Raw genomic sequence first — 27,699 nt, forward strand, 5'->3', positions numbered from 1 at the left:
GTATGCGGAGTGTGTTTGCAACTCCGTACATCCCATTTGAAAGCTGGCGGGTTATGTCTGTATGTTGACTGAACGGAGTCAAAAATATACCTACAAATTCATCCTTTCTTGGGAATCTTGAAACCTGTTCTCAAATCCCTTTATGATAATGGAGAGCCAGGCTGCTTAGTTTCTGCCGCTTACAGGACTGTGCTTAGCACTGTATCAAAATGCAGAACTTGGCTTGCCACAACCGCAGCTTGCCATCATTTGTCTAGTCAAACGCTGTGATGGTTTGAGACAGCAGAGAGAGGTTGATTTTCACCTTGAAGACGCACGTGTAACTCATTTCAGTGAGCAGGCAGCTCCACAAAAAGTGCGAGATCCGCACATCACCACCAAACCAATTAAGCATCCCCTGCTGCTTGCAACATCTCCCTTCCCCTGGCCTTGCCACAAACAATCCGAGGCCAGCGGCATCCTGGCTTGGATCAGGCATGCAGTGCTGAGCAGGACCAGGGAAGTCGTCCTGCCCTGCACTCGGCACTGGTGAGGCCTCACCCGGACTTCGGTGCTCTGCTTTGGGCACCTCACTACAGAAAGGACGTGGAGGTGCTGCAGCGGGTCCAAAGCAGGGCAACAGGGCCGGGGAAGGGCTTGGAGGCCCCCCCCGGGCACCTCCGCTGCGGGACAGCGGCAGAGGGCACGGGCAGCCCGGCCGGGCCGCCGCCTCTGACGGGAGCGCCGCGCCTACGGCACACCGCGCGCCACCGCAGGGAGCCGAGCCGGGAGCTGCGTGACGTCTGCGGCCGTTATTGGCTGCCCGCACGTGCCCGCCCCCCGCGCCCGCAGAGCCGATTGGCCGCCGCGGCCGTCACTCAGCTGCGGGGCGGGCTTCCTCTCCGAGCCGTGCGCGTGCGCGTTTGGTCAGGCGGTGCCCGGCCCGCCATGCCGAGTGAGGGCGAGCCCGGGCGACGGCCGTGCGGCGGCGTGACGTCATCGCACGGCGACGCGCGGTGCTCGGATGCGTGTCACGTGAGCGGGGGGAGGGGGGGGCTGCGGTACGGGTCCGGGAGCGGCTGCGGGTCTCGGGATGGGGAACGGGGGTCCTTGCGGGGTCCCGCGGGGATACGGGGCGTCCCTCTGGAGCTGTGAAGGCCTGGGCGCGTTTGGGGGCCGCTCGTGGCTGGGGGCTGTGGGAAGCGGGGTGTCGCGGGGCTGAGGCTGGCGCGGGGCTGTTTTTTGGGGGGTTCCTGTCGCCCTCGGGACGAGGGGCTGGCAGTGGCGCGCGGCCGGGGTCCGCATGCTGCATGGAGGCCGTCTCCCGACATCGACCCCTCCCGCAGGTCTGTTTCTTTCTCAGAACCCTGTTCTGTACTGAAATCCTTTATGAGCCCAAGTCTAACGCCAAGCCCTGCTGTGATTAATGTGAAAAGGGCTCGGAAGGGAATTTTAGCGACCTTCGGCTTCATTAGGCAGGCTTTGCACAGCCCTAGTTGCACAGGGAGCCTACTCTTATCTCAAAGCCCTTTCTCTACCCCAGCCCCGTAGCGAAATCCCTCTCAAATGCTCCTCACCCAGGGCGCATTCAAATAAATTCTCACAACGGAAGGCTCTGAGCTGCCTTGGTGGGTGTGGGGAGAGCAGTGGATGTTGTCTGCCTTGACTTCTGCAAGGCTTTTGCCACTGTTTCCCACGACATCCTTGTTATGAACCTTAGAAAGTGTGGGACAGATGAGAGGATTGGCATCTAGCTGCACCTGGGGGTGTTCCTTAGGAGTCAGTGCTGGGTCCAGTCTTGTTCAGCATCATCATCAATGACCCCGGTATGGTTGAGGCAAATCTGATACAAATCTGGGAGGAATGGCTGACATACTGGCAGGCTGTCCTGCAATTCAGCAAGTCCTGAACAGAATGGAGAGTTGGGCAGGGAGGAACCTGGTGAAGTTTAACAAGAGCAAGTGTAGAGTCTCTCACCTGTGGAGAAATAAATGCACGTGTGACAGGTCATGTTTTTGCAGTAGAAACTTCCAGTACCAAGTTACTGAACTTACGATTTCCTTACAGAATGGCTGCGTAGGTTAAAACGGCTGATTAGGTTGTTTTTCACAATAAAGATGCTGAGCAGCAGGACAGAGTGGAGACTGTGATGCCCTGACCGTGGTAAGAAATTAATCCAGAGAGTTTGGGCAATACCCACTGTGATCATAGATGAACAACGCAAGCTTTTGTAAAGGAATACATGTGGGAAAGACTGTTAGATAAATGTAAATGTAAATAAATAATTAAATTTATGCTTGCTGGCACAGCATAATAGGTATCATAAATCAGGAATTGGAGTTGAGTAACCTTCAGGTATTTTCTGACCTGGGTTTCTTCTTAAACATGGCTTTCATGTGTAATAAAGAAAGGCAAAATACAGAGCAGGGGAAGGAAAGCCTGGCACAGGATAAAACAGGTTTAACAGTTTCAAGAAATATTGCCCTCCAATGTCCATAGAAATGGACAAAATGATCCTAAAAACAGTAGGTTGCTGATAGTCCTCATATGGAAAAATGGATTAATACATGCATCGTGTGGATGGTAAGCCTGGAGTACCCACCCAGTGGGGAAACAGAAAAGTGTCTCCTGTGATGGGAGAAAGGGATATATAGTGAGAAGTGTTTCACTTGTCCAGTGGCATTTTCTCCCATGTTAGGAGGGGGTGCATGCCTACTGTTGCAACAACAACAACAACAAAAAAACAACTTTGCTGCTTCACTGAAATCTTTGCCTGAACAAAAATTATTGAAGCTGGGTGTTTCTCACACGTGTTTCTGTACGGGTTGGGGCGTGAGCTGCTGCAGAGGAGCTCTGAAGAAGGACCTGGGTGTGGATGGCAGGTCGGCCATGAGCCAGCGGTGTGCTCTGGTGGTCAAGAAGGCCAATGGCATCCTGGGGTGCATTAAAAAGAGCGTGGCCAGCAGGACAGCAGGACAAGGGAGGTGATCCTCCCCTTCTTCTGTACCCTAATGAGGCCACATTTAGAATAGCATGACTAGCTCTGGGCTCCCCAGTTCAAAAAAGACAGGGATCTCCTAGAAGGAGCTCATCAGAGGGTGACAAAGATGATAAAGGGTCTGGAGCATCTCCCACGGAGCATTTCCCATGTGAGGAAAGGCTGGGTGACCTTGGCCTGTTCAGCCTGGGGAAAAGAAGACTGAGGGGGGTTCCGATGAATGTTTATGAATATTTAAAGGGAGGTGGGAGGCAAATGGTAGGGGCCAGGCTCTTCTTGGTGTGTAGTGGTAGGACAAGGAGCAACGGCCTGAAACTTGAACATAAGGAGTTCCATACAGACATGTGGAAGAACTTCTGTACAGTAAGGGTAATGAAGCAGCAGAACAGGTTGCTCAGAGAGGCTGTGGAGTCCCCGTCTCTGATGGTATTCAAGATCCATCCTAATGCCTGCCTGTGCAACCTATTGTGTAGAACCTGCTTTAGCAGGGAGTTGGACTCGATGATCTCTTGAGGTGCCTTCCAATCCCTACAATTCTGTGATTCTGTGAATCATACAATTGGAGAATCTAGAAGTGCTGAATGATCGTGGAAACATCATAGCATCTACGATCTTAGAAATACAGTCAAGATACAAAGCACTGTGATAGAATGGAGGAAAAGTTACCCTTAGTTGCACTTGAAGTACTCTGAAATCAAGGAATCGTAGAATCCTCGCAGAACTTGACTCAGGCAAGCAGACACTAAGGACCTCAGCCTTTTCCTCCCTGCATTTCCCCCACATCTCATAGAGGATGAGAATTCTCCTATGTCCTCCTTCAGTTGCTCATATATTTAGAGCAGCATTTTTAATTGTCCTTAATGGCAGAAAGCAGGTGAAGCTCCAGCTGTGCTTTGCCCTTCTAATTTCTCCACGTGTGGCCTTACAGCACCTTTGCAGTCCTAATTTTGTGCTGGGCAGAAGCAAAGCAGCATTAACAGGAGCTGGTGGGCACAAAATCACATTTTGCTTCCTCTCTCCCTCAGAGGGAAATTTTGCAGGGAGCAAGCTCACAACTGCTGGCATTGAACAGCGTCACTCAGCACTGCTTATGGAACGGGTTATCTCAAAAATCAAAGCACTGCACGTTACAAGTCCTCAGAGGTTTACTTCCTCAAAAGATGTATTTTAAATTCTATTTCTAATACTGAATTTAATACAGGGAGGAAACTGAAATTTCCTGAAAGGAATCCAGCACCGCCGTGCCCTTCTCAAAACCTCCTTTTGTGGGGAAGTCTCTGGACTCTCAGGAACGCAACAGCACACCAGTGTGGTTAAAAGCTGCTACTCTACTGTTAAGCACTATTCTATTGATGTGTGAATATACTCTACTCTGTGTGAACAGAGCGTTCTGCAAAACACTCTTCAACCGTTCTGCAGGCTCTTCTCCAATCAGAGCTGTCAGATGTTCTTTCTTCTTCTAAAGGCTCTCACGCTGCTTATCTTGCTCCACAGCTGCTGCTCTGAACAGTTTTTCTTCTATTCCCACATTCTTTGGCGTGATTTGTGGAAGAAAGACTGTTCACATGCACTACACAAACAAAAAGAGCATCCCAGGAGCCTGACCTCATAGACTTGCACGTTGCAGTGCCAATGCTCCACGGGAGAAACATAAAATTACCTCATTTGTTTCCTGCAATTGCTCTGTCTTCTTTTTCCACACCAAGAATACATATTCAAAAATTTCATTTGCAGCAAAAACACGGAAGCTAAAGTTAAAATACAACAGCAACAAACACAGGGCTTTACATGTAGAAATTTGGAAATGTGTGCTCTCTGTGAGGATGGAGTTCTCTCCTCCAGCATTCCAACAGCCTGTGTGCTTCGAAGCACAGCACTCGAGCGATTTTTCTGGAGTTGCTATTGTATTCTGATTCTCTGAGTATGGATTCTCTGATTTCTTGATTCCACGCCAGCGCACAAAGCTGTGCACAGAAACAACCCCTCACGTGTCACTCCAGTTCCTTCCCCTCCATTGTGTCATCCAGCTCTGGGAACACTCCTTTTGGATCAGGATCCTGCAGGCAGCAGAGTTCTTCCCGTAAGAATGCTCAAAGACCAGAAGTGAAAGCAAAATTGATAGATTGCGCAGAACACCCAGCAGCAGAACACCCAGCACCAGAACACCCTGAGTGGAGCTCAGACCGCAGCTGCTGCAAAGCCTGTGGTCCCTTGGGGCCCAGGGATGCTTTCACCTTCGTCTTCCTCCTCTGAGGATTGACTGAGTGACTCGTGATCCCGGGAAGTCTGAGTCTAGGTGATAAATTCTGCCTCGCATGCTGATGAACAGCCAATCTCCGAGGGTCTGGGTGAGTGAAAAGTCAGGGGAGCTAAGGATTCTAGGTGGTAAGAAAGCTGAGCTAAGTGCTAGAAGTTGTAGGTAATGGTAAGCAGTGCTGCTTGCTAGAATGTTTATGTATTGCTGACACTCAGCTTGTAACCAGAGCCCTGGGGTCTGTCCTCAGACCTGCCAAGGATGCCCAAGTGGGATAAGTGTGGCTCATGACAATCCCAATGCCCTGTGAGCCCATGAGGGTGTGCACAGCTGTGCGTGAGAGTGGCTGGAACAGAAACATCTGGAGGAGCTGGGAGGAATGCAGTGGGGAAGTAATTGTTTCCACACTGATGATTAAACAGCGACTGTGACAGAGCAACAAAACTCCACCGCTTTGTGCACGCATTGTTCCAGGATTAGGAGCTGCTGAACTTGAAGCAGCTATTGTAAATACTTTGGCTTGGCTTGATGTGATGCAGACTGCTCCTTTAAACAACTTGAGCTCTGAAATTAAGTTGTATGTATAATTAACCTTTCAAAATTATTGGGCTTTAGGTGATCCTTTAGCACTGCCAGGTGGAATACCATCTGTTGGATTATGCTAAATTATCAAGTTACACTAACTCTAAACAAAGCAAACACAACATAAATGTCAGTCAGACCCAGGTTCTCACTTTTCACCAAATGGTTCAGGAGCGACCCTTGGTGAGGAGTCTAACAGCTGTTTGCTCTTGCCTCTGGTCCTAAAATTTTCATGAAAGCTCCTACTGTAACCACAGGACGGTAACCAGTCATTCCAGAGGAATTCCCAGAAGAAAGTTCTCGTTCCCGTTGAATCAGGTGAGAGTTCCAAATATCCTGAAAGGCTCCTGCTGTAAAGAACTGCATTCCCGAAGCCTCTTCACTGCAAGCACCTCTCTGCAGCAGCACTGTGGTGAACAATGGCATCAGGAGGCAGTGAGGAGAATGCAGTGGCCGAACTCCTGTGGTACACCCTTGAGCAACTGGGGAAGGATGCTCTCACAGAGTTCAAGACTGAACTCAGCAAGATCCAGCCTAAGGAGGGGTACGAGTGCATTGAGCTGGAGAGTGTGGCGGATCTGTCGCCAGCAGCGCTCGCCAGCTTGCTGTACAGCCACTTTGGGCAGTCCCACTGTGTGGAGGTGACAGCAGACGTGTTGTGGGCCATGGGATGGATGGCCCTGGCCAACGATCTCCTGGACAAGCTGAACCAGGGTGAGCTGAGGGAGATGAGGTCCAGGAATGGGCCACAGCAGCACTGAGTCACCAAATCACCAAATTCCTCCTCCTCTTCTCTGCAAGGGGCAATGTTTGTTGAATGGAGCAGCGACCTCCTAATCCAGAAAGTCTATAACGTGGATGGGACCATGAAGGAACTCCTCCAGGAAGGTGTGCTGAGCCCTGAGCAGCATGACAGCATCATGGCAGAGAGCACCAACCTGAACAGAATGCAGAAGCTCTATGAACTGGTGCCAGCATGGGACATCACAGCCAAATATTGCCTGTATGATGTACTGATGAGAAATAATCCCTCCGTCTTCTTGCAATATATAGGTAAGAATGTACCCTGATAATCTCCCCAGTTGAGAAATATGTCCAAACAGAGGCCAAGCCTTCAGCAGAATGGGGGGAACATGGGCGCATCTGTATGCCTTTGTCCCTGGGTTGGACAGGAGACATTTCTATGGGAGCTGGTGTGGGAGATGTCCCCAGCAGATGTGGGAGAGAATGTTAAGAGCACCTGAGAAAGATGCATGCTTTGAGCTTCGTGACTGGTAAAGTGGATCTTTAATCCTACATTTATTCACCACTGTCTAATTTCTGCAGCAGATACCAGGGTTGAATCATGCTTTGAAGAAGGTAGGATGGAAGAACAAGGTGAGCTCTGAGCTGCTAAGCACTGTCACCCTTTGCTGAACTACATCACCCTCCCAGCATCCCCTCCTTCCCAGTCTATGCAGTAATCCCTTTTAAGATGGCCAAGGATCCTGGCTGTCCTCAGCTTTTGCTTCTCCTCCCTGAGCTATGCACTCGGTGCTGCAGGATGCCACTCTCTTTAACTCTCGCAATCCACGGCAAGTTCCTCCTCCTGTTACTCAAATGCACTTCTTTCAGTTAGGAGCTATGTTGCTCTTCCCCAGTGAGACTTTCAAAAGGCATCAATGCACTCAGGTCACCCTGCACGTCTGCACCTCACCACTGTCTCCTCTCTCCTGCAGATATCTCCTGGACCGGTCCTGTGTTATATCCAGGTGGGATGAAAATACCAGGTAAGCTCTGAACTACTTGGCAGCGTCACCCCTTTGCAGAGCTGCATCACCTTTCCAATGTCCCCTCCAGTCCCAATCTGTGCACTGAGATGGACGAGGATTCATACAGTCTTTGGCCTTTGGTTCCCCTCTCTGAACTATGCACTCAGCAATGCAGGATGACACTCTATGGTTCTATGGTTCCTGCAGGCCAAAGCAACTCCTTCCTCCTGTTGCTCAAATCCATATCACAGAATCACAGAATTTTGGGGGTTGGAAGGGACCTCCAGAGGTCATCGAGTCCAACCCCCTGCCAAAGCAGGTTCCCCACAACAGGTGGCACAAGTAGGTGTCCAGGCAGGTCTTGAATATCTTACGCCATATCTTGAATATATATGCCACCACCTCCCTAGGCAGCCTGTTCCAGCGCTCCGTCACCTCACCTAAAGAAGTTCTTGCACACATCTGTGCAGAACTTCCTATGCTGCAGTTTCTGGCCGTTCCCCCTTGTCCTGTCTCCATACACTGCATTTCTCGTTAGGAGCTGCTTTGCTCTGCCCCAAGGAGCCTTCCCTTAGGAAATCAAGACAATCATTTCACCCTGCACACGTCAACTCATACTGGTCTCCTTTCTCCTGCAGTGAACTGCATGTCCAGTTCTGTGGGCTGTCCAGGTGGGATGGAAGTACCAGGTGAGCTCCGATCTGCTCAGCACTGTCACTCCTTTGCTGACCTACATCCTCCTTCCAATGTCCCCTCCTATTCCAATCTGTGCAGTAAGATGGACAAGGATTCATACAGTCTTTGGCCTTATGGTTCCCCTCCCTGAGCTGTACTCTCAGAACTGCAAGATGACACTCTGTTGTTCTTGCAGGCCAAAGCAACTCCTTCCTCCTGTTGCCCAAATGCATTTCTCTAGGAGTTAGGAGTTGCTTTGCTCTGCCCCAAGGAGCCTTTCCCTAGGAAATCAAGACAATCACTTCACCCTGCACATGTCAACCTCACACTGGTCTCTCCTCTCTCCTGCAGAGATCTGCTTGTCCAGTTCTGTGAGCTATCCAGGTGGGATAGAAGAAGCAGGTGAGCTCTGATCTGCTCAGCACTGTCACTCCTTTGCTGAACGACATCACCCTCCCAGTATCCCTTCCCATTCCAATCTGTGCAGTAAGATGTACGAGGGCCCAGACATTGGCATTTGCTTCCCCCCTATCAGTTATGCATTCAGCACTGCAGGATGATACTATGATTCTGCAGTTTTCACAGGCCAAAGCAAGTCCCTCATCCTTTTCCCAAATGCATTTCTCTTGTTAGGAACTGCTTTGATCTTGAGCAGGGTCTGCTGTGACAGGACAAGGGGAAATAGTTTCAAAATAAAGAGGGAAGATTTAGATTCTGTAAAATGTGCACTGGCACAGGTTGCCCAGGGAGCAGGTGGATGTCCCATTCTTGGAGACAATGAAGGTCAGATTGAACTCAGCAACCTGATCTAGCTACAGATGTCCCTGTTCATGGCAGGGGATTTGGACTAGATAACCTTTAAGGGACTCTTCCAATTCAAATGATTCTGGGATTCTATGATAACGATGGAAATGCAAGCACAGAGTAGAGGGGAAGAGGCCGTTGCAGATTCTGGGGATGGAGAGATACAGGAGATAACTCTGTGTTACTTTACAGTGACATCTGGGAGCACAGACACAAATTCGAGAAAACTGATGGGAAATCAAAATCTGCTCACACCGTATACACCTCCAGAACATGAGCCCCCACACATGGAGAGTGACAGTGGCGCACGCTCAGGTGCCAAATGCATGGCATGTCCCTGGCAAGAGGTAAGGTGCTGGGCTCTCCTGCTCTTTTCAGAGAGGTTTTTTGGGCCACCCTTGCATGCTCCCGTCTCTGGTGTTTCTTACCAGGGATTCAGGGCCTGGAGCACTTCTGCCATGAGGAAAGCCTGAGGGCACTGGGTTGCCCAGAGAGGTTCTACAGTTCCTTCTCTGAGGTTCTTCAAAAGCCAGCTGGACATTGGCCTGGGAAACCTGCTCTGGGTGGCCCTGCTGGAGGGTTTGGACTGTGTCATATGATTCTAGAATCATTAAGGTTGGAAGAGACCTCTCAGGTCATCAGGTCCAGCCATTAACCTGCCTGAACGTGATAGAGAGAATCAAAGAATCATAGATTCATAGAATGACAGAATCACAGAATTCATGGAATCATGTAGGCTGGAAAAGAGCCATAAGATCAAGTCCAAACATCACCTAACACAACAAGTCCAGCACTATACACTTCCCTAAATGCTTCATCCACACTTCTCTTATATCCCTCCAGAGATGAGGACTTCATTAAGCAAAACCAGCCCCGATACTGAGCCTAAACATGTCTGTGCTTCTATGCTTCTTCAGGATGACGGGGCAGAAGTGGTGAAGCCAGAGATTACTGGAGGCAAAGAAGGCAAGAAGGAGACATACAGGTGAGCACGTGGTGGCTGGGAGTGCCCTGTGCTGAGAAATGGCCAACAAAAAAAAAAAAAGAAGGCAGGGTGATCCCGCAGCCAGGTGTCCAGCCTGACAGTCTCTTTCTCCTCTCCTTCCATGCTGCACAGAGCTCATTTCCCTCGGGCTGGTTTCTTCCGCTGTGCGGAGACAGAGCTCAAGTTCCTGGTGAGGACAGCCACCACTGTTGAGTACGAGTACTCCTTCTGGGAACGTCACCTGCCTGATGGGATCCCCGCTGGATGGATGGAGGCTGGACCGGTGTTCGACATCCGTGCTATGCTGGGTGCTGTCGAGGCCATTCATCTCCCTCATTTCCTGTGTCTCACAGGTAACGCAGTGAGGATGATGGCTTGGTGGCTAAAACAGCCCTGGGGGAACATCAGCACTCTCCCCGGGCAATTTGATCTGTGACACGTTTTGACCATTCACAGAGGGAAATGTGTCTGAGATGCGTATCGGCCATGTCGTCAATGGGAACCTGCTCCTGGAGAAGCCTGATGCAGTGAAGCCATTCCATGCAGAGTTGAGGGACCCCAGTTTCTCCCCCATGGGAGTCATCTTGCTTTCTGCCGCATTCCCCTTCATCCCCGTGCACTCCCTTGTGCTGCTCTACCGTGTCATCAGGGCTGCCGACATCACCCTTCACCTCTACCTCATCCCCAACAACCACGGCCTGGAAAAGGTGAGTGCAGCTCTGATTCCATATTTGATTTTGTGGCTCACATGTTTGCGCAGTCAAGAGATGGGTTCCTCCATGGAGAGATTGGGTTCATGTGAAGCAAGCCTTTGGCAAAAAGGCTCCCACGAGTCACGATGCTAATCCTGCTCACCACATCTCCTTGTAGCTCTTCCTACTCGCTTTATCTCCTTGCTTTTCTCTCACTTCTCCCATCATCATTTCTCCCCACGCAATCTTCTTGCAGGTGGTGGACAAGGATGAGAAGAGACGAGGCCATTCACTCTTGGTGAACAAACCTCCCCAGACCAAACGACCGCTGAACTTTAACACGTGGTACCGCGTATCTGGTCCTTCACAAGCAGAGATAAACCCTCAAGTAAGTTGGGCCACGTGCCTCACAACTGATCACTCTGAAGGATGGCAATGCACTGACATGCCAACCTGCTTCTGCCAGGAGCTGAAATTCGTCTACCTGACATCAGACAGCCGCCAGCTCCACACCGAGATCTACAACAAGGACCTCCAGGAGGGAATGCAGCTCTCGCTGATGAAGGTCGCCCAGGAGGGTGAAAAGGAGTGTGACCCACTGTGGGCTGCCTTCCTGAGGGCAGGTAGGAAGGACATGAAGCAGCCCTGGCTTCAGTGAGGACTTGAGGCCTCATACAAGTTTGGGAAGGGAGCAGGGGTTGCTGACGTCTGTCAGGGTGTGCGACCAAGCCTCCTTTTTTCAATCTGTACCCTCCACTCTCCTTTTTGCTCTTCTCTAGGGGACATTGAGCCTCCAGCTGCCTCTTCTCCTCCTTCGTACTCAGGTATGTTCTTCCTTTAGGGTGAGGGGGTTTGGCCTGGAGGTCCAGGTCTTGGTCAATCCAATGTGGAGAGAGAGTTTTCTTGCTCAGCATGGCTTCCGACACGTTCATGAGGAAATGTTTACATCCCAGTCCAACATCCAGGCCAATGGGACAGCATGAGGGCACAAGCCACATCCCCAAAATGCTTCCCATGGCTTTCCAATGAACCTGCTTCTTCCTGCCCCCCAACCTTGCAGATCCATCACTGACGGAGCACCAGCCATCCTCTTCTCTCCAGGCCCAACACAAAGGTGAGTTCTGGGCTGCCTTTGTTCTCCCTAACAAGAACCCCCCCAGAGAGCTGGAAGGGAAGGCCGTGAGGGCACAATGTCAAATTGGAAAGAATACTTCAGAAACTAGATAGAGATTAGGAGGACTGGGATGAGCTCTGCCAAGAGTTTGGGCTGTTCACTTGTGCAAAGTCTTGGCAGAGGTGGAAGGAGATGGCTTAATCTGCCACGCCAAGAGCGAATAAGAAGCAGTGATAAGGGTCCTTCAGTCTTACCAGAAGGATGTTTCCTACTTAGCAGCAGCACCCAACCACTCACCCTATAGCAGGGCTGCATTTTGTGGAGCAGCACCGAGAGCAGCTGATCCAACGTGTGACATCTGTCAGCACTGTCCTGGACCGGCTCTACGGGCACGTCCTGAGCAATGAGCAGTACCAGCGCATCCGAGCAATGCCCACCATGCAGGAGCAGATGCGGCTCCTCTACAGCTTCACGCCCAGCTGGGACGTCACCTGCAAGGATCTGTTCCTGGACGCTCTGAAGGATACCAACAGTCACCTCATCCAGGACCTCCAGGGACAGTGAAAACCATCTCAGGGAGGTTCTGAGCGAGCTCAGCTCATGGACGCCTTGGGGAAGATGAGCCCCTGGTTGGGCTCTAAATGACTCAGGGAGCCCTGAGCTTGGGCTGTCTTTAACCCAACCAACCTGCAGGAGTTCCCCCTTAACACCCCCTTAGTCCCTGTTGCCACAGCGCTGACCCCAGAACCATCCTGTTATCCCCATCAGGGACCAGGTTTGTGCTGGTGTGCCAGCACACAGAGCCACAACCTTCACATAAGTTTCCATCTTAATTCTGCAGAACAAGGAGCTGGGCAATCTTTTGCTAAGGCAGCACCACCCGAGATAGAAGCACAGTTATTCCTACATGGATGTTTACAAGCTGTTCTCTTTTTATAGTTTCTAATTGGGTAGTTGGTTTCATCTTTTCTGGGCTTGCTCTTTCTGGGACTGCAAGATTCTGTCTCATTACAATCTCATTTTCATACTGATGGTACATGCTTTATCAAGTAATTAGCCCTTAATGAGCCTAAAGACCAACTTCAGGGCAATTTCCCTTCCTTGCTGACACCAGAATATTATCACTTTTGACACACTTGGGGCTGAATTGTTCCTTTTTCACTCATTCTTCCCCTATTTGTGATCAATTTTTTCCACTTTTCTGTCCTCGGTGGCCAACTTTGAGACTGTGAACCCATTGTTTTTCACTTTTCTCCGGTGGACACTGGGAGCAATGCGTTAGCAGCAATTGCTTCCAGAGGTAAAGAAGCGTACAGGGACAGTTTTCCCTATCATCATATAACTCATTTCATTTAAAGCCACCTTTATGATTCAGCCATTCAGTTCTTGTAATTCCCAAACACGCCAGGGCAGGGAATTATCTCTCCAATAATAACCTCCAACAGCGTGAGAAGATCAACATTAAAGGTGCCTAATTCTGGCAGCATCAAATGCTTATTGACATAATTCCATTCTTGTGTCGGCCTCAAGGGAGTGGGAGGTGGTAATGTCTATGACACAAAAGCCCATCTGGGATATCGGCCACGTTGGGCCCAAGCTGTGAGGTTGGGGGCTGGGTCTGACAGGGTGGGGCCTAAGGAGGTGGGTTCTACACGGGATTATGTGGTCTCCATGGAGTATAGGGTCTTCATGAGGTATAGACTGTCAGCGGGGCCAGTCTCCAAGGGTTACGGGGTCCCCATGGGGGTCTCCACAAGATACAGGTTGCCAATAAGATGGGGCTTTCATTTGCTATAGGGTCTGTGTGAAAGTTAGGGCCTCCAAGGGGTGGATCTTGCAAGCGTTTATATAGTCTGCATGGGATACAGGGGGGTCAGCAAAACTGCAATCCTGGACTTCTGGAGGGCAGACATCAAGCTGTTTAGAACAGCCATGTCCAAACCATGGCCCAGCACAGCCTGCATTGCAATGCAGCAATGCTCCTTTCAACCAGGGACAGGGAGGGCACAGCGCACTGCCAGCTCACGTTACTGCAAACCAGTTCATGCATTTTATTACATTGGCTTACAGTCCTGTGAGAAGCAAAAAAGATGCAGCCATGTTTTCTTTTGTGATAAAGGAATGTCAGAATAGGTTTCAACATGAGTGCCTAAAAAAAATCCACTAGTTTATTTGTGACTCCATTTTCTATCGACATTAATATGTTCTCTGTAGATTTGCAAGCAAAATCTATAAAGTTGCAATCAAAAATCTGATCGTGTCTCTTTACCTGACTCAGATAAGCCCCCTCTGACCAGAGAGAAACACCCCTTGTTTTGCAGTCACACCATACTCACGTCACTGCTGATGGGCTGTATGTACATTTGTGAACAAAAGTTTTCAAGGATGAAGCACAGAAAGAGCAAAATTTCATCAAGAATCTCTGACAAACACCTTGACAACTCACTGAGAATTGCAATCACTGCCACTGAATCAGACTGACGTGTTACTTTCACAACAAGGCCACATATCCCACTGGTTTTATATTATTGTTACTTTCTTTTTTATACCTCATAGTAAAAAATCATTAAAAAAACACTTGCTACTTTGTATACATTACCTATACTATGCATTTAATGAGGACTGCTCCAAAGGTAATGCCTCCTGTTTGCCCACAAGAGCTGGACACTGGTGGGAAAGCAGCAAAGGCTGAACTTTCACACCAATTTTCCACTACATTTTGTTTTCACACGACAGGCAGCCGCCTCAGCTCGGCTTTGGCCCAGGGGCTCCTCGAGGCCGTCCAGCAGCTGCACGGCCCCACTCAAACTGCACTCCGGTGCCTCCGCCGCTGCCCCCTGTAGCCGCCCCGCGCTTCCCCCAGTCGCTGCCGCAGCAGTGAGAAGATCGCCGAGGACACCGCTGGCAGTGGCACTCGGGCCCCATCTTCCCCCTCGTCATCCTCTTCCTCCTCGCCCTCCGACGCCTCCCCGGGAACCTTCAGCCTCGCTCAAGGAGTTTTCGCCATATTTCCCCTGAGCTCTGGCTCTGAGCCGCTCCCCAAGGCCTCGTCCGGCACCAGCGTGGGGGAAAGGCGGGCAGCCATGGAGCGGGAGAGGGGAACATAAGGGAGAAGAGGGAACCGAGAGAAGACGGCCTCCATGCGGCATGCGGACCCCGGCCGCGCGCCACTGCCAGCCCCTCGTCCCGAGGGCGACAGGAACCCCCCAAAAAACAGCCCCGCGCCAGCCTCAGCCCCGCGACACCCCGCTTCCCACAGCCCCCAGCCACGAGCGGCCCCCAAACGCGCCCAGGCCTTCACAGCTCCAGAGGGACGCCCCGTATCCCCGCGGGACCCCGCAAGGACCCCCGTTCCCCATCCCGAGACCCGCAGCCGCTCCCGGACCCGTACCGCAGCCCCCCCCTCCCCCCGCTCACGTGACACGCATCCGAGCACCGCGCGTCGCCGTGCGATGACGTCACGCCGCCGCACGGCCGTCGCCCGGGCTCGCCCTCACTCGGCATGGCGGGCCGGGCACCGCCTGACCAAACGCGCACGCGCACGGCTCGGAGAGGAAGCCCGCCCCGCAGCTGAGTGACGGCCGCGGCGGCCAATCGGCTCTGCGGGCGCGGGGGGCGGGCACGTGCGGGCAGCCAATAACGGCCGCAGACGTCACGCAGCTCCCGGCTCGGCTCCCTGCGGTGGCGCGCGGTGTGCCGTAGGCGCGGCGCTCCCGTCAGAGGCGGCGGCCCGGCCGGGCTGCCCGTGCCCTCTGCCGCCGTCCCGCAGCGGAGGTGCCCGGGGGGGCCTCCAAGCCCTTCCCCGGCCCTGTTGCCCTGCTTTGGACCCGCTGCAGCACCTCCACGTCCTTTCTGTAGTGAGGTGCCCAAAGCTGAGCACCGAAGTCCGGGTGAGGCCTCACCAGTGCCGAGTGCAGGGCAGGACGACTTCCCTGGTCCTGCTCAGCACTGCATGCCTGATCCAAGCCAGGATGCCGCTGGCCTCGGATTGTTTGTGGCAAGGCCAGGGGAAGGGAGATGTTGCAAGCAGCAGGGGATGCTTAATTGGTTTGGTGGTGATGTGCGGATCTCGCACTTTTTGTGGAGCTGCCTGCTCACTGAAATGAGTTACACGTGCGTCTTCAAGGTGAAAATCAACCTCTCTCTGCTGTCTCAAACCATCACAGCATTTGACTAGACAAATGATGGCAAGCTGCGGTTGTGGCAAGCCAAGTTCTGCATTTTGATACAGTGCTAAGCACAGTCCTGTAAGCGGCAGAAACTAAGCAGCCTGGCTCTCCATTATCATAAAGGGATTTGAGAACAGGTTTCAAGATTCCCAAGAAAGGATGAATTTGTAGGTATATTTTTGACTCCGTTCAGTCAACATACAGACATAACCCGCCAGCTTTCAAATGGGATGTACGGAGTTGCAAACACACTCCGCATACAACTCCAAGAAAAGTGGATCGTGTGTCTGTACGGAACCATACTCAGACCTGTATTACCAGAGAACAAAGTCCTTTGCTTTGCAATCACCTTATTTGTGCCAGGCTGCAGCACAGGCCGAGTAAGGCAGCTGCTCAGCTCTCCTCCCCGGTTTGACAGAGGCTGTCCTCTCCTCAGGGCTCTCTCCCTTCCCCTGAGGCTGCCTGCAGCCAAAGAGCTTCTGCCTGGCAGGACCAAGTGCAGCACAGCAGTCTTTGGCTGGGTCGGGTGTGAGGCCAAAGAAGCGTGGAGGCTTCAGACCAGCCAGAGGATGTGACGGCGCAGGTGACATCAGCCGGATTCCTGGAGCCTGTGTGTTGTCACACTGCATCTCCACGACGATGGTGGTCAAATGTGAACACCAGGCACGGACTCAGATGTGAAGGGTGGTCCAAATTATTTATTGCAAATTGTCAAATCACTTATATCCATTTAGAAGTTTCCTTTTTTAGCTTTCCTGTCTGCCTTTACAGCTTTCCCATCCACCTTTACGTGTCAACAAAGTATTGCAGGCGCTTATCCACTCTGAGCTGTGAGCCGTTCCTTTTGCTCTTCTCTTCTTCTAGAGAAATCCTTGGTTCTCAGCCTTGCTTTCCCATCCTGTTTATCTTGCTCCACAGCATCTGCTCTGAGAGTCTTTCTTGTGCTTTCACAGTCACGAGACTGACTGTACTCTGTAAAAGAAGAGAAACTCTTCTCACACTATAGCACAGATCCGGAGAGCAGTTTGCCCACACACACACAGACCCCATCGGAGGCTTTAGGTCAGGAGGCTGAGGGTAGGGCAGCCATTTCACTCCTTCTCTCTACCCGTTCCCTAGCAGGTGTCCAGCTGCAGTGTTTGGCTCCTGAGCGATGCCGCCCCCATCCCCAAAGCCCTTCTCTTCCCACCAGGGACGTGGAGGAGCGACGAGCTGGAAAGAAAGTCTCCTCTCTGGCCCAGAGCAGCTTCACGCTTAGCTGGGCCTTCCAGATGCTGCCAAATCGTGGGCCCTGGGGCATTGGGTGTGTCAACAGAAGAGTGCGAGACACTGGAGAAGTAGGAACTCGCCTCTGGTGACGCACCAGCCCAAGGCTCCAGGGAGTGTCGCCATGCCATCCGTCAGAGGCAGGGGGTCTTGGGAGAGTCCCTGCTGTTCCTCCACCTCTGCCCTTGTACAGGGAGATGGCACCCCGGAATGATACGGATAGGAATCACGCACCTCTTTCGCGCCCGTCGTCGCTTGCAGAAGCGTGGTGGTGGCATCAAAAAGTTGGTGTCGTAGATGGGCTCCTCAGGCAGACTGTGCTCAGAGCTTGATGGTGACTGAATCACTATTTTGGGTATTATCATGGGAGCCTGGGCTCCGTGAGGGCGGCTCAGCTTCTCTTTGTCTGTGTCCAGCACTGTGCCATCACAGATTTTCTCTGCTCCTCGTCGTTCTCTGATGCTCTGAGATGCCACTGCCCGGGCTCGACCTGCCTCTGGTGCTGGGACTCTGGCTGGGTATTTGCCCAGGAACTGGCTGGTCAGTGCTGGTTTCACCGCTCCTCTTTCTTCCTCTTTGCACCTCTGAGCTCTCATCGCCTGTGCTGGACGCATTTCTGATGGTTTTGCTGTGGCGATGAGTTTGCCTTGAAACGGGCTGGTCAGTGCCGGCTTCACTGCTCCTTGTTTTGTGAACCATCGAGATTCCACTGCCTGAGCTCGACCTGACCCTTGTGCTGGAGCTTTGTCTGTGTGTTTCCCCTGAAGCTGGCTGGTCAGCACCGGCTTCACCGCTCCTCTTTCTTCTTTGCACCTCTGAGGTTCCACTCTGTGAGTGCGACCTGTGCCCGGTGCTTTCGCTTGGGCTGGAAGTTTGTGCTGACCTTGACTGGTCAGCACTGGCTTCACTGCTCCTCTTTCTTCTATGCACCTCTGAGGTTCCACTCCATGAGTGCGACCTGTGCCTGGTGCTTTGGCTTGGGCTGGAAGTTTGTGCTGACCTTGACTGGTCAGCGCTGGCTTCACCGCCCCTTGTTCTTCTTTGCACCTGTGGGCTTTTGTTGCTGGACCCATCGGTGGTGCTGTGCTTTTGGTAGTGCCTTCGCCCTGGGTTTTGCTAGGCACAGCCATCTTTCTGGCAGAAGACACCGCTGGGATCACTGGAACTTGACTGAAAGAACAGAGCAGAGGGGGTCCATCTGAGTGAGTGATTTGGGGCCACATCCTGCAGCCTTGGCTGTAACGCAGCTTTCCCCACGCAGAGCTCACAGGTTACGCTGGGGCTCTCCTGAGGGCCGGAGAGGGGTCAGCACTGTGAAATGGGGGGATCCTGGCAGCCTCATCCCACCTCTCCATTGCTGCAGCCGGTGCTGCTGGGCAGCCCCAGACAGTGACTGTCAGAGGCTGGAGAATGGGCTCTTGCTGGGTCGGTGAAACGTCCCACGAGGATCCCAACCCCGAGCACCCAGTCTCACCTGGACACAGAGCTCTTCTGGTCGACCCTTGTTCCCTTCCCAGAGCATGTACCCTCTCTGCTGGTAATGCTCAAGCGGCCAGGTAAGGGCGGCAATTCGGGAATTTTCCCTGGAAGTGGGAAGGACAGATCTGGTCAGAGGAGACTCACTGGGAAATTGCTGTCCCTGGGACACGCAGAGGTGCTCGGGCCTGTCCCAAAGCATCTGAAGAGGGCTGCTCCGCTTTCCTCGCAGACACTCTCTCCAGAGACCTCTGTCCCTCTGTCCCAGCTCCTCCTGTCAGAGGAGGCTGTGATTTGGGCCTGCCTTCCTGGCATTTGTTTTGGGAAAGAGGAGCCGGGTGGTGCCTGTGAGGTGACAGTCTCTTTTGGGGGCTCATTTGCTGGGGGGAGGACAGGGCCGAGGATCCCCCATCCTCCTGCCATGCCCAGGGCTGGGGGCACATGGGAACATCGCGCCCCGCATCTTAGATGTCATGAGGCTAACGTGTGGTTAGGAGAGGCTGTGGCGAGCTGGTGTGAATCACTTCACAAGTCAGAGCCTTTGGATGGTCACCGAGTGGGCATTTTCCCACCACAGTTTGGTTGTGTGGGGCGTGGAAAGGAGCTGGCTGCTGCTTTACCTTTCTTGCTCTGGACAAGAGGTGGCAAACCCCCTGCTTTCTCTTGCTTGCCCTCACCAGGGACTTCTCCTGAGGCCTTGGATGGTTTCCTGGGAGGTGGCTTGGGGACAAACTCCAACTGAAACCTGTACAAAAGGAGAAGACGCAGGTGTGACCCAGTGCTCCAGCAGCCCTTGCTGCTCACCGGGATTGCGTTCTCACGGGCAGATTTTCACATTGCATCAAGGCCCACTATTCTCCAGAGTTGTCTGTGCCCTGGTTCCAGGGACTGTCCTGGGGAATAGGGTCGCCCAGCCAAGAAATCCAGGTCACGATGGGGAGAACACGTCACCTAAATTCCTTCATCTCTCCTATCAGATCTACCTCCCAGAAATCTCTACAGTTCCAGGACGCGTAAAATAGGTGCCAAGTAGGAATTCTCAAAATGCCCACCTCTGGAGAGAAAGAAAAATCTCCGGGAGGGAACGCCCTGGATAATCTGCTCCCTAAGCAACGTGACCTGTGGCCTCAGCTGATAGCAAACACGCGGGGAGCCAGATATGCTGGCTTTAAGAGAAAACACTATGCTGATTGTGGAGCTGGGGGAAGGTCCCATGGCCAAATCCGGTGATTGTCCTGCAGGGATGGGGACTTGATGATACTATTGGAGCTGATAAAGGATCTCATTTTCTGAGCCAGTGGTTTTCCACCTGTCTGTCCAAAAACACACCTTCAAGAAATCTTTGCAAGACAAAGGTGTGTTTGACTAAGGTCACCTTCCCCAGCCCCTCCGACGTCTGAGGAGCAGCTGGAACACAAGAGGCTTTATTTTCTGCCAGGCTTGTCTGCCCATCCCGCTTGACAGGATGGAAACGACAGTGGCTGCCCTGAGTCCTCTTGGCAGGTCAGCCGTGGTCACAAGGAGTAAACGATACCGAACGAGAGCTGAGCAGCTGCGTTGAGCAGAGGCTCCAGCCACAAGCATACTCACTCAGGAAAGACGACGACCCGGCCAGAGAGCGTCAGGGAGGCCGCCGCTGCCACCCGGGACACCACCATGTCCAACAGCCAGGGGACCTGCAGGGGAGGAACAGGGAGGTTGTGGAACGCCCTTGTGATGGCCGAGGCACTCGGGAGTGGAGGGCCCGAGGCAGGGAAAGCTGACAGCACTGCGGCTCTTGCCTGCGCGAGCAGCTGGCCAGGTCCTGGCAGGCCACACGCAGGCAGGTAAGGGCTGTGGGACTGCCCGGGCCAGGGAGAAGCCAAAACCTCACCTTGAAAACTGCTGTTTCTAGGTTCGCTTTCCCACAGACCTTCTCGAGAAAGTCATAGTAGAATTTCATTTGAACCCGCGCTCCTTCCAAGATGAGGACTCCTATGTCCTTCAGGACAAAGGCAACGTTCTCCCCCTTCTTCAGGCAGCGGGAGACGAGAGATGTGGTGCCACATATGCAGATCTCCCCTCTCTGCCGGCTCACAGACGCAGCTGCGGCCACCTCAGTGTACTTGAGGGTCTCCGCCTCCTTGCGGCCTGGAAAATCGCACAAGAGAGTCGGAGTCGGTCATTTAGCAGTCCTTGTGCCCGTGCTTCTGAGTGCTACTCATTGTATGTGCCAGCCAGGACAGCCTTGTGTTTGGGCTGGCTCCACGGAGGGGGCCGTTTGCTTTGGGCAGTGGAGGCAGTCGTCCTGTTAGCTCTGTCTGTGCAGCCAGCAGGAGTTTAATTCTCCTCCTACCTGGCAGGAATTCCTCATCACCCATCAGACCGTGGACGTCGAGAAGGTTCCTGGCCAGGCGAAACGCCGGCCACTTCACAACCAGGGTCTCGTCCTTAGTCTTGATCTGTTTGGAGACGATGTCGAAGGAACCGAAGGTGGGAATTCGGACCCCCTACACACGTGGGAGAGAACGGAAGGGCCAAAGGGTCAAGGCTGAAGGAAGGGACCAGAGGTTGCCCTGTGCAGGGACTGTGCTTCAGGTCCTGCCACGTCCCCTGCCGCTGTTCCCAGGTGCGGGCCGGGGCAACTGGGAGAGGTTTGGGAAGGAGCTGCCCAACCCTCTCCCTCCCGCTGCCCTCCAAACTACAGCACAGCAGTCCTGGCAGAAGCAGCCTCGTGGAATCCAGAGGCTTCCAGCAACTGGGATCAGCCGCGAGATACGCCAGCAGCCGCCACAAGCGGTGCTGCACCTGTGGGAGGCCCGTCGGTACTTCACGGGGACTTTGGGGGGGAGTTCCGTGCTTTCCGGGGGGGGAAGAGTCAGTGCCTTGCGTGGCCCGGGGCCAAGGGGACTCCGCAGCCCTCCAAGCAGAGCAGCGGGAAGCAGGTGCTGACCCACCTTGTGCAGCAGGAGCTGTTGTTGCACACAGACGGCCACCGCGTCCCAGACGGCTACTCGCTCTGCGGGGCAAAGGAAAAGCAGGTCACGCTCTGCGTCTCCACTTCTCAGCACTCCCACTGCCTCAGAGCGGCAGATGGAAAAGGTCACCGCTGTCCCCAGCCCCAAGCAGAGGCGGTCCCGAGGCAGGCAGAGTGCTGGCTCTGGCCCGCTCGTTGCCAGGACTCGGTCTTAGCAGTGCCCTGTGGTGGCTGTGGATCCCCATACCTTTGGCGGTGACATCTGGGCTTCTGGAGGCACGCTCCGTTGCGGGGCCATCCTCCCAGAAGCTTATCTTCTTCCGTATCACACGTGCAGATCGCTCCTTGTTGGCGCCAGCCATGTGGGAGCTAATCCCTTCCAGATGCTTCCAGTCGTCAGCCAGAAGCTCCTTCTGGATGCAGTACCCACCGCTGTGCAGCCGCTTTCAAAGTGCTCCTGGGTGCCGTGTCACAGAGCACCCCATTGTGACACCGTAGCAACGGGGCCAGCGCCGGCCGTTGCCCATTGTGACGCTGGCACCAGCAACCTTCGGCCTGCCCTGGCGCTGCAGGAGCCCAGCTCTGAGGGCAGGGAGGCCCTCCAGAAGGGTCCAGATAAGCTGGGTCCCTGGGCTGAGCTGAACGCGATGAGGTTCAACAAGGCCAAGAGCCGGGTCCCGCGCTTTGGCCACAGTAAGCCCATCATAAAATATGCAGCGCTACAGGCTTGGGGCTGAGTGGCTGGATGAGTGTGAAGAGGAAAGGGACCTGGGGCTGTTGGTTGGTGCTCGGCTGAACACGAGCCAGCAGTGTGCCCAGGTGGCCAAGAGGGCCGATGCCGTCCTGGCCCGCAATAGAAATGGTGCGGCCAGCAGGAGCTGGGAGGTGATCGTCCCCTGTACTCAGCTCTGGTGAGGCCGCACCTCGAGTGCTGTGTTCAGTTTTGGGCCCCTCACTACAAGGAAGACATCGAGGCCCTGGAGCGTGTCCAGACAAGGGCAACAAAGCTGGTGAGGGGTCTGGAGCACGAGTCTTATGAGGAGTGGCTGAGGGAGCTGGCATTGTTCAGTGTGGAGAAGAGGAGGCTCAGGGCAGACCTCACTGCACTGCACAACTTCCTGAAGGGAGGCTGCGGTGCGGAGGGCTTTGGCCTCTTCTCCCAGGCAGCAAACAGGACCCGAGGAAATGGCCGCAGGTTGTACCAGAGGAGGTTGAGATTAGACGTGAGGAAAAGCTTTTTCTCTCAGAAAGTGGCCGGGCACTGGAATGGCTGCCCAGGGAGGTGGTGGAGTCGCCGTCCCTGGCAGTGCTCAAGAGGTGTCTGGATGAGGAGCTGCAAGATACGGCTTCGTGCTTGTGGCAGCGGTGGTGGGAGGACGGCTGGACTAGGTGATCTTGTAGGTCCTTTCGTAGCTTGTGATTCCATGATTCTATGATTCTACGGTCTTTGGAGGCTGGCACTCTCTAGAGATGCACCCCTTGTGTGCCAGTTGCGTCCCACCAGCGGTGCTGTAGGTGGCCTCCTCATGCAGGCTGGCTGAGAATGAGATGCTGAGCCCTACACCTGCTCAGGTTCTTCCCACACTGCCCGAACTTCTCGACCTTTGCCATCCATACTTTGGTTGATGTGCATCTCAATGGCTACAGCCCTCACTTGTGCTCTTAGGGCACCTAGGGCCGGCTGGCCTCAGAGCTCGATGAAGATCAAGGGGCGGGTTTCGCTTTCTTTGACATGGGACCCATCCATTCATTATCAACATTAAACAAATTGACATGGGACCCATCCATTCATTATCAACATTAAACAAATTGAGTCTCAAAGTTCTTGAACTGCTTGGGCTTCCATTCCTGTCTTGCAGAAGAAGGAATCAGAAATGCCACAGTCAGTGACTAGGATCCAGAAAATAAATAGTATATCCCTCTGTATGAGATATAATGAGACTGCCTTCAATAATCCCAGCAGAAGGCACACAGATTCCAAAACTTACCAATTGATCTTCCTCTGTAGTGTAAACAGTGGGTTGCAGGTGTATTTCCTGTGACACTTGAAAATGAGTTGAGAGCATCACTACTACACGCAGACCTAACCCCCAAAAGACGACAGCTCTTGGGTACCTGCCCTGGGAGGGTGCGGGGGTGCTAGCGAGCATTCAGAATCTTGCTGGAGAAAAGCAAAGTGCTCCTAAGTGCCCAAATGAGGCCATGGTAGGGATCATGCATGCAGTTATCTCCAACAGAGAAAAACAATTTTTAGGAGGAGTTTGGCGGTGCTATCCAGTATTGCAATTTATTCAGGAGGTGGTCAAAACTTACACTAACTTTCTGTAACTCCCTCACAAATTTTTTTAAGAAGTCACCTGGAATGGCTGGTAATTAATACTCCAAGCACGCAAGGGCTCACCTTCCTCCAGTTACAGAACCTACGGTAGGAAAAATGAACCAATTTCAACAAGCCTGGCATGAAACAAACAGGTGGCCTAACAAATTAATACAGAAAAAGTAATCTCCAACAAAAAATGAGATATCGAGCATGTGCATCCTCTCCAGGGAGACCACATTCCAGCTTTCAGCTAAGGGTCGGCAAACAGCTTGGCTGAAAAGAGCTGACACCAGCTGTCTGTCACTTTACACAGTATGGTCTTACAGAGCAGCATCACTTCTGTGTTTGTAGTCTGGGCCATCTGAATCACTGGCCATTGCCACGCTTTCCTGAACTGGGATAACTGACGGTCAGAAGTGCAGAGCAGATGGGAAGGCAGCTTGTTGCCCACCTAGATGAGTGACATCCACGCACGTGCTCAAAAGGAGCCCGAGGCATCACGGTTCAGCTACATGTAGACAGATGTCATCAGCGGCTCTCCCCTTGTGCACCGATGCAGTGACACCACCACAGGAGGCCCCAGGTTGTCAAGCAGGATTTGCCCTCGGTGAAGCCATGCTGGTTCTCCCGTATCAGCTGAGACTTCAGCCTCACCTGAGACTGTCACTAGGGATGTGAGTGTTGTCTGAGATTTCCCGTCAGAGCCTGCAAACACTCGCAGGCCTCTTGGAGCACCGCTGGCACCTCGCTCATCGCCAGGTGTCTGTGTGGGAGCAGCTGACCCCCCGAATGCAGACCAGGGGCTCAGGGCGGGGGATCCCCTGCAGGGAACTGCTCTGTGCACACCTGAGATGAACCAGGGGGAATCCCAGCTCCTGTGGGTGTGGGTTGCGTGGGGGAACTGCATTCTGCTTCGGTGGAGATCTTGCAGCTGGGGGTGAGATGGCTGCATCGCGTCTCCTGAATCAGTGCTCTGAGCGGGAGAAACACACAGACCTCTCTTTTCTTCTGTGTGTCCTTTCATTCTGGATGTGCGGAGGAGAACATCCGCACCTCACACAGGCAGGCACACGTTGCTAGAACAAACCATGCTGCTGGAATCAGTCTCTGTCCACGCTTTAGAGAAGAGCGATTGCTGCTTGCCTCAGCCTCCTTCAGAACACTTTTCCCAGGGCTGGTCCTGCTGCCTTGCAGGAGCTGTGAGCCCTGGAGCCCCAGGGACATCAGCAGGAGCTGGAGGGAGAAAGGGAAAGGGAGCCCGTGGGCTGTGCCTCTGCTGCTGAGCTGGGCCGGGCTCCTGCAGCAGCTCCCTGGCCTGTTAATTTCTCCCAACATAGAGCTCCAGCCCAATGCCACGTAAACTTGGTCATAGCTGCCACTGGACACACTTAGTTGGAGGGTGAGAATTCAGGTGCATCTCAGACACTGACATGGTGGGTTCTGTCATGCACATATGTCCATGGAGGAAACACATTCACTTCTCCCCTTAACCTTTGAGGCTGTGGGAAATGCTGTTTGTGAGTCTGGGAATGAACTGACGTTCCCTTCAGGACACCCCGTTATTGTGGCATTCAACTATTATTTGGGGGTGTCTGCTAGGCTGCAGGTGCCTCTGGATCTCCTATAGCATCTCTGTGTTAAGCAGCAGCCCCCTAGAGAGAACACCTCAGTGTTGAGACCATGGAAATGAACACCAAACTCTCTGTGCCCCTGGAGCTCCTCAGTTATGACGAGAAAGGAAAAGGATTTGGAGTTCTGCTCTTCGTACCTGGATTCCTCAGCTCTCAGCAGAATCCAAAGTCTTTTAATGGGAACAACTGAGTGTGACCAGCCAGCAGCTGGATCTGGTGGTGGCAGTTCTGTACTCTTTGATTCCTCCAACCTTGAACCCTCTTGTCTACAGTGCTAGAAACAAGGATCTCAAGTGTGCAGTTAGGAAAGTCACTTCACAAATGTTTCTGAATTGTGATCAGTTTACTCTCAGTTTTTTCCATCTTTAGTGTCATTTGCATTTATTGTTCTCTGAAATAAATATTTATTATTCACCCCAGTTCTACTGAAGAATGGATTTGCTTTGTTTCCAGTTGTAGAAATGTGCGTCTAAACATATATCATTGTTGATCTTCTTAATATCTGTTTAATAAAATGGGATTTCCACAATGCACTGCCTGAAATTTCCTGAAGATTGTAGAGAGGCATTGCAGAAAGGTCTTGACAAATTAAGAGCTGAGCTATCATCAATTACATGAAGTTTTAACAGAAGAAAGTGTGAGATTCTGCACTTGGGATGAGGCAACCCTGACTGTGTGTACAGACTGGGAGATGAGGGGCCAGCTCTGGGAAAGGAATCTGGGGGATCTGGTGGTCAGCAACTTGAACATGAGTCAGCAGTAAAAGGCCAACAGTACCCTGGGGTGCATAAGGTCCAGCACAGCCATCTGGGCGAGGGAAAGATTGTCCTGCTCTATTATGTGCTGGTATGGCCTCACTTTGATCACTGGGTGCTGTTTGGATGTCACTGTGTAAGACGGACATCAGACTATTAGAGAGCATCTATAGGAGAGTATGAAAATGGTCAAGTGTCCAGAGGAGAGGAATATGAAGAATGGCTGAAGTCCTGGAGGCATTCAAGGCCAGGCTGGATGTGGCTCTGGGCAGCCCGGTCTGCTGGCTGGTGACCCTGCCCATAGCAGGGGGTTGGAACTGGATGAGCACTGTGGTCCTTTTCAACCCAGGCCATTCTATGATGGTATGACTGTCAGTGGAACAGGGACTCTGTGCTCCAGGATGCTCTGATAAGTCCCTTATCCAAAGAGACATGGAGTTCCTTTAGTTTTCCTCCCTTATGGCGCTGAGACCCTTCTAGGGACTCTTAAAAGACTCTGTACTTGAGAACAAGAGAAATTCAGGTATGGGGACAGACCAGGTGACAGTCTTGGTCCTTCAGGCCCCCCACACCTTAATGAGACAAGAGCAGCCTCAGCAGCAGCACTTGGTGGAGGGGCTTGGGAAGGGCACGGGGGGAGGGGTTGGGATACTGTCCAGACCCCCACGTTTGAGAGGAAGCGATACCAGGCTCATTCACCAAAGCAGTGGGAAATTTTTTTGGAATTATTCCATACATACTAACTAATCGAATCATTAGACCAGGAGAAGGCCTCTAAGATAATCTACTCCAAACATCATCCTTGGTATCATAAACAAGGCAGTGAAAGTATCTTCCCAACCATGATATAGGGTTAATAAATAAATTCAGTGGTTCTGGTTACTGAGGTATGTCGTCTGTAAATGGCTGCAAGGAGAACGCTGCACTACTGATGATATTAGGACCTGAATGTCCTGTTGACTTCCTACCCACAGCATCATCCATTTGCATCCCAGATAGCACCAGTCAGGCTGAAGGAAGACTCTGGGAGACCATGACAAAGGTCTTTCTCATGTTCAGGTTAACAATAGGCCTTTATTTTCCTTCCCATATCAGTTCAGCAGTTCCTTTTTTGTTCTTCAAGTACATGGAAGTGGCTGTGGGACCTCCCATGCACCGAGTAGAGGCTGATCAACCTTAATTCTCCCTTAATTGTGCCCTTCTGGAAGATGAGTTTGATTTCTGTCAAACAGAGGGTGCTCTGAGGTGGTCTGTCCTCAGAAAACACTCTGGTCGCTCTGGCAAGTTTGCTG

The 27,699-nt window shown here is 52.6% G+C and overlaps 3 protein-coding genes across 19 annotated transcripts; 1 reads left to right on the forward strand and 2 right to left on the reverse strand.

The window, feature by feature from the left end:
• Positions 1 to 928: 928 nt before the first annotated feature.
• LOC100547403 (caspase recruitment domain-containing protein 8) lies at positions 929 to 13,325 on the forward strand. 17 transcript variants are annotated; one of them, XM_085215090.1, is made up of 16 exons: positions 929 to 1,014; positions 2,047 to 2,142; positions 4,179 to 6,527; positions 6,615 to 6,866; positions 7,140 to 7,190; positions 7,532 to 7,582; positions 8,203 to 8,253; positions 8,591 to 8,641; positions 9,236 to 9,390; positions 9,961 to 10,028; positions 10,161 to 10,381; positions 10,485 to 10,735; positions 10,977 to 11,108; positions 11,187 to 11,343; positions 11,500 to 11,544; positions 12,139 to 13,325. In XM_085215090.1, the coding sequence occupies exons 3-16, from the start codon at positions 6,233 to 6,235 to the stop codon at positions 12,396 to 12,398; spliced, it is 2,040 nt and encodes a 679-aa protein (XP_085071216.1). In that variant the 5' UTR covers positions 929 to 1,014; positions 2,047 to 2,142; positions 4,179 to 6,232; the 3' UTR covers positions 12,399 to 13,325. The 17 variants fall into 17 exon arrangements, with proteins under 17 accessions (XP_085071216.1, XP_085071218.1, XP_085071213.1 ...); XM_085215092.1 differs by having other exon boundaries at positions 6,071 to 6,527; XM_085215095.1 differs by lacking the exon at positions 929 to 1,014 and having other exon boundaries at positions 1,031 to 5,325; positions 6,053 to 6,131; positions 6,216 to 6,527.
• Positions 13,326 to 17,375: 4,050 nt separating this feature from the next.
• LOC146542008 (uncharacterized) lies at positions 17,376 to 18,342 on the reverse strand. The gene has a single exon (XM_085215082.1). It carries the CDS (start codon positions 18,340 to 18,342, stop codon positions 17,404 to 17,406), a length of 939 nt encoding a protein of 312 aa, XP_085071208.1. The 3' UTR covers positions 17,376 to 17,403.
• Positions 18,343 to 18,385: 43 nt separating this feature from the next.
• Positions 18,386 to 22,228, reverse strand: LOC109364257 (coiled-coil domain-containing protein 81-like). The gene is made up of 8 exons (XM_085215083.1): positions 22,193 to 22,228; positions 21,949 to 22,114; positions 21,682 to 21,743; positions 21,081 to 21,234; positions 20,619 to 20,875; positions 20,336 to 20,421; positions 18,744 to 18,852; positions 18,386 to 18,439 (listed from the first exon to the last, which is right to left on the reverse strand). The coding sequence occupies exons 1-8, from the start codon at positions 22,226 to 22,228 to the stop codon at positions 18,386 to 18,388; spliced, it is 924 nt and encodes a 307-aa protein (XP_085071209.1).
• Between the last annotated feature and the right edge of the window lie 5,471 nt (positions 22,229 to 27,699).

The sequence above is a fragment of the Meleagris gallopavo genome, unplaced genomic scaffold (assembly GCF_905368555.1).
Source record: "Meleagris gallopavo unplaced genomic scaffold, MGAL_WU_HG_1.1 scaffold_4, whole genome shotgun sequence".
In the NCBI taxonomy this organism is placed as follows: Eukaryota; Metazoa; Chordata; class Aves; order Galliformes; family Phasianidae; genus Meleagris; species Meleagris gallopavo.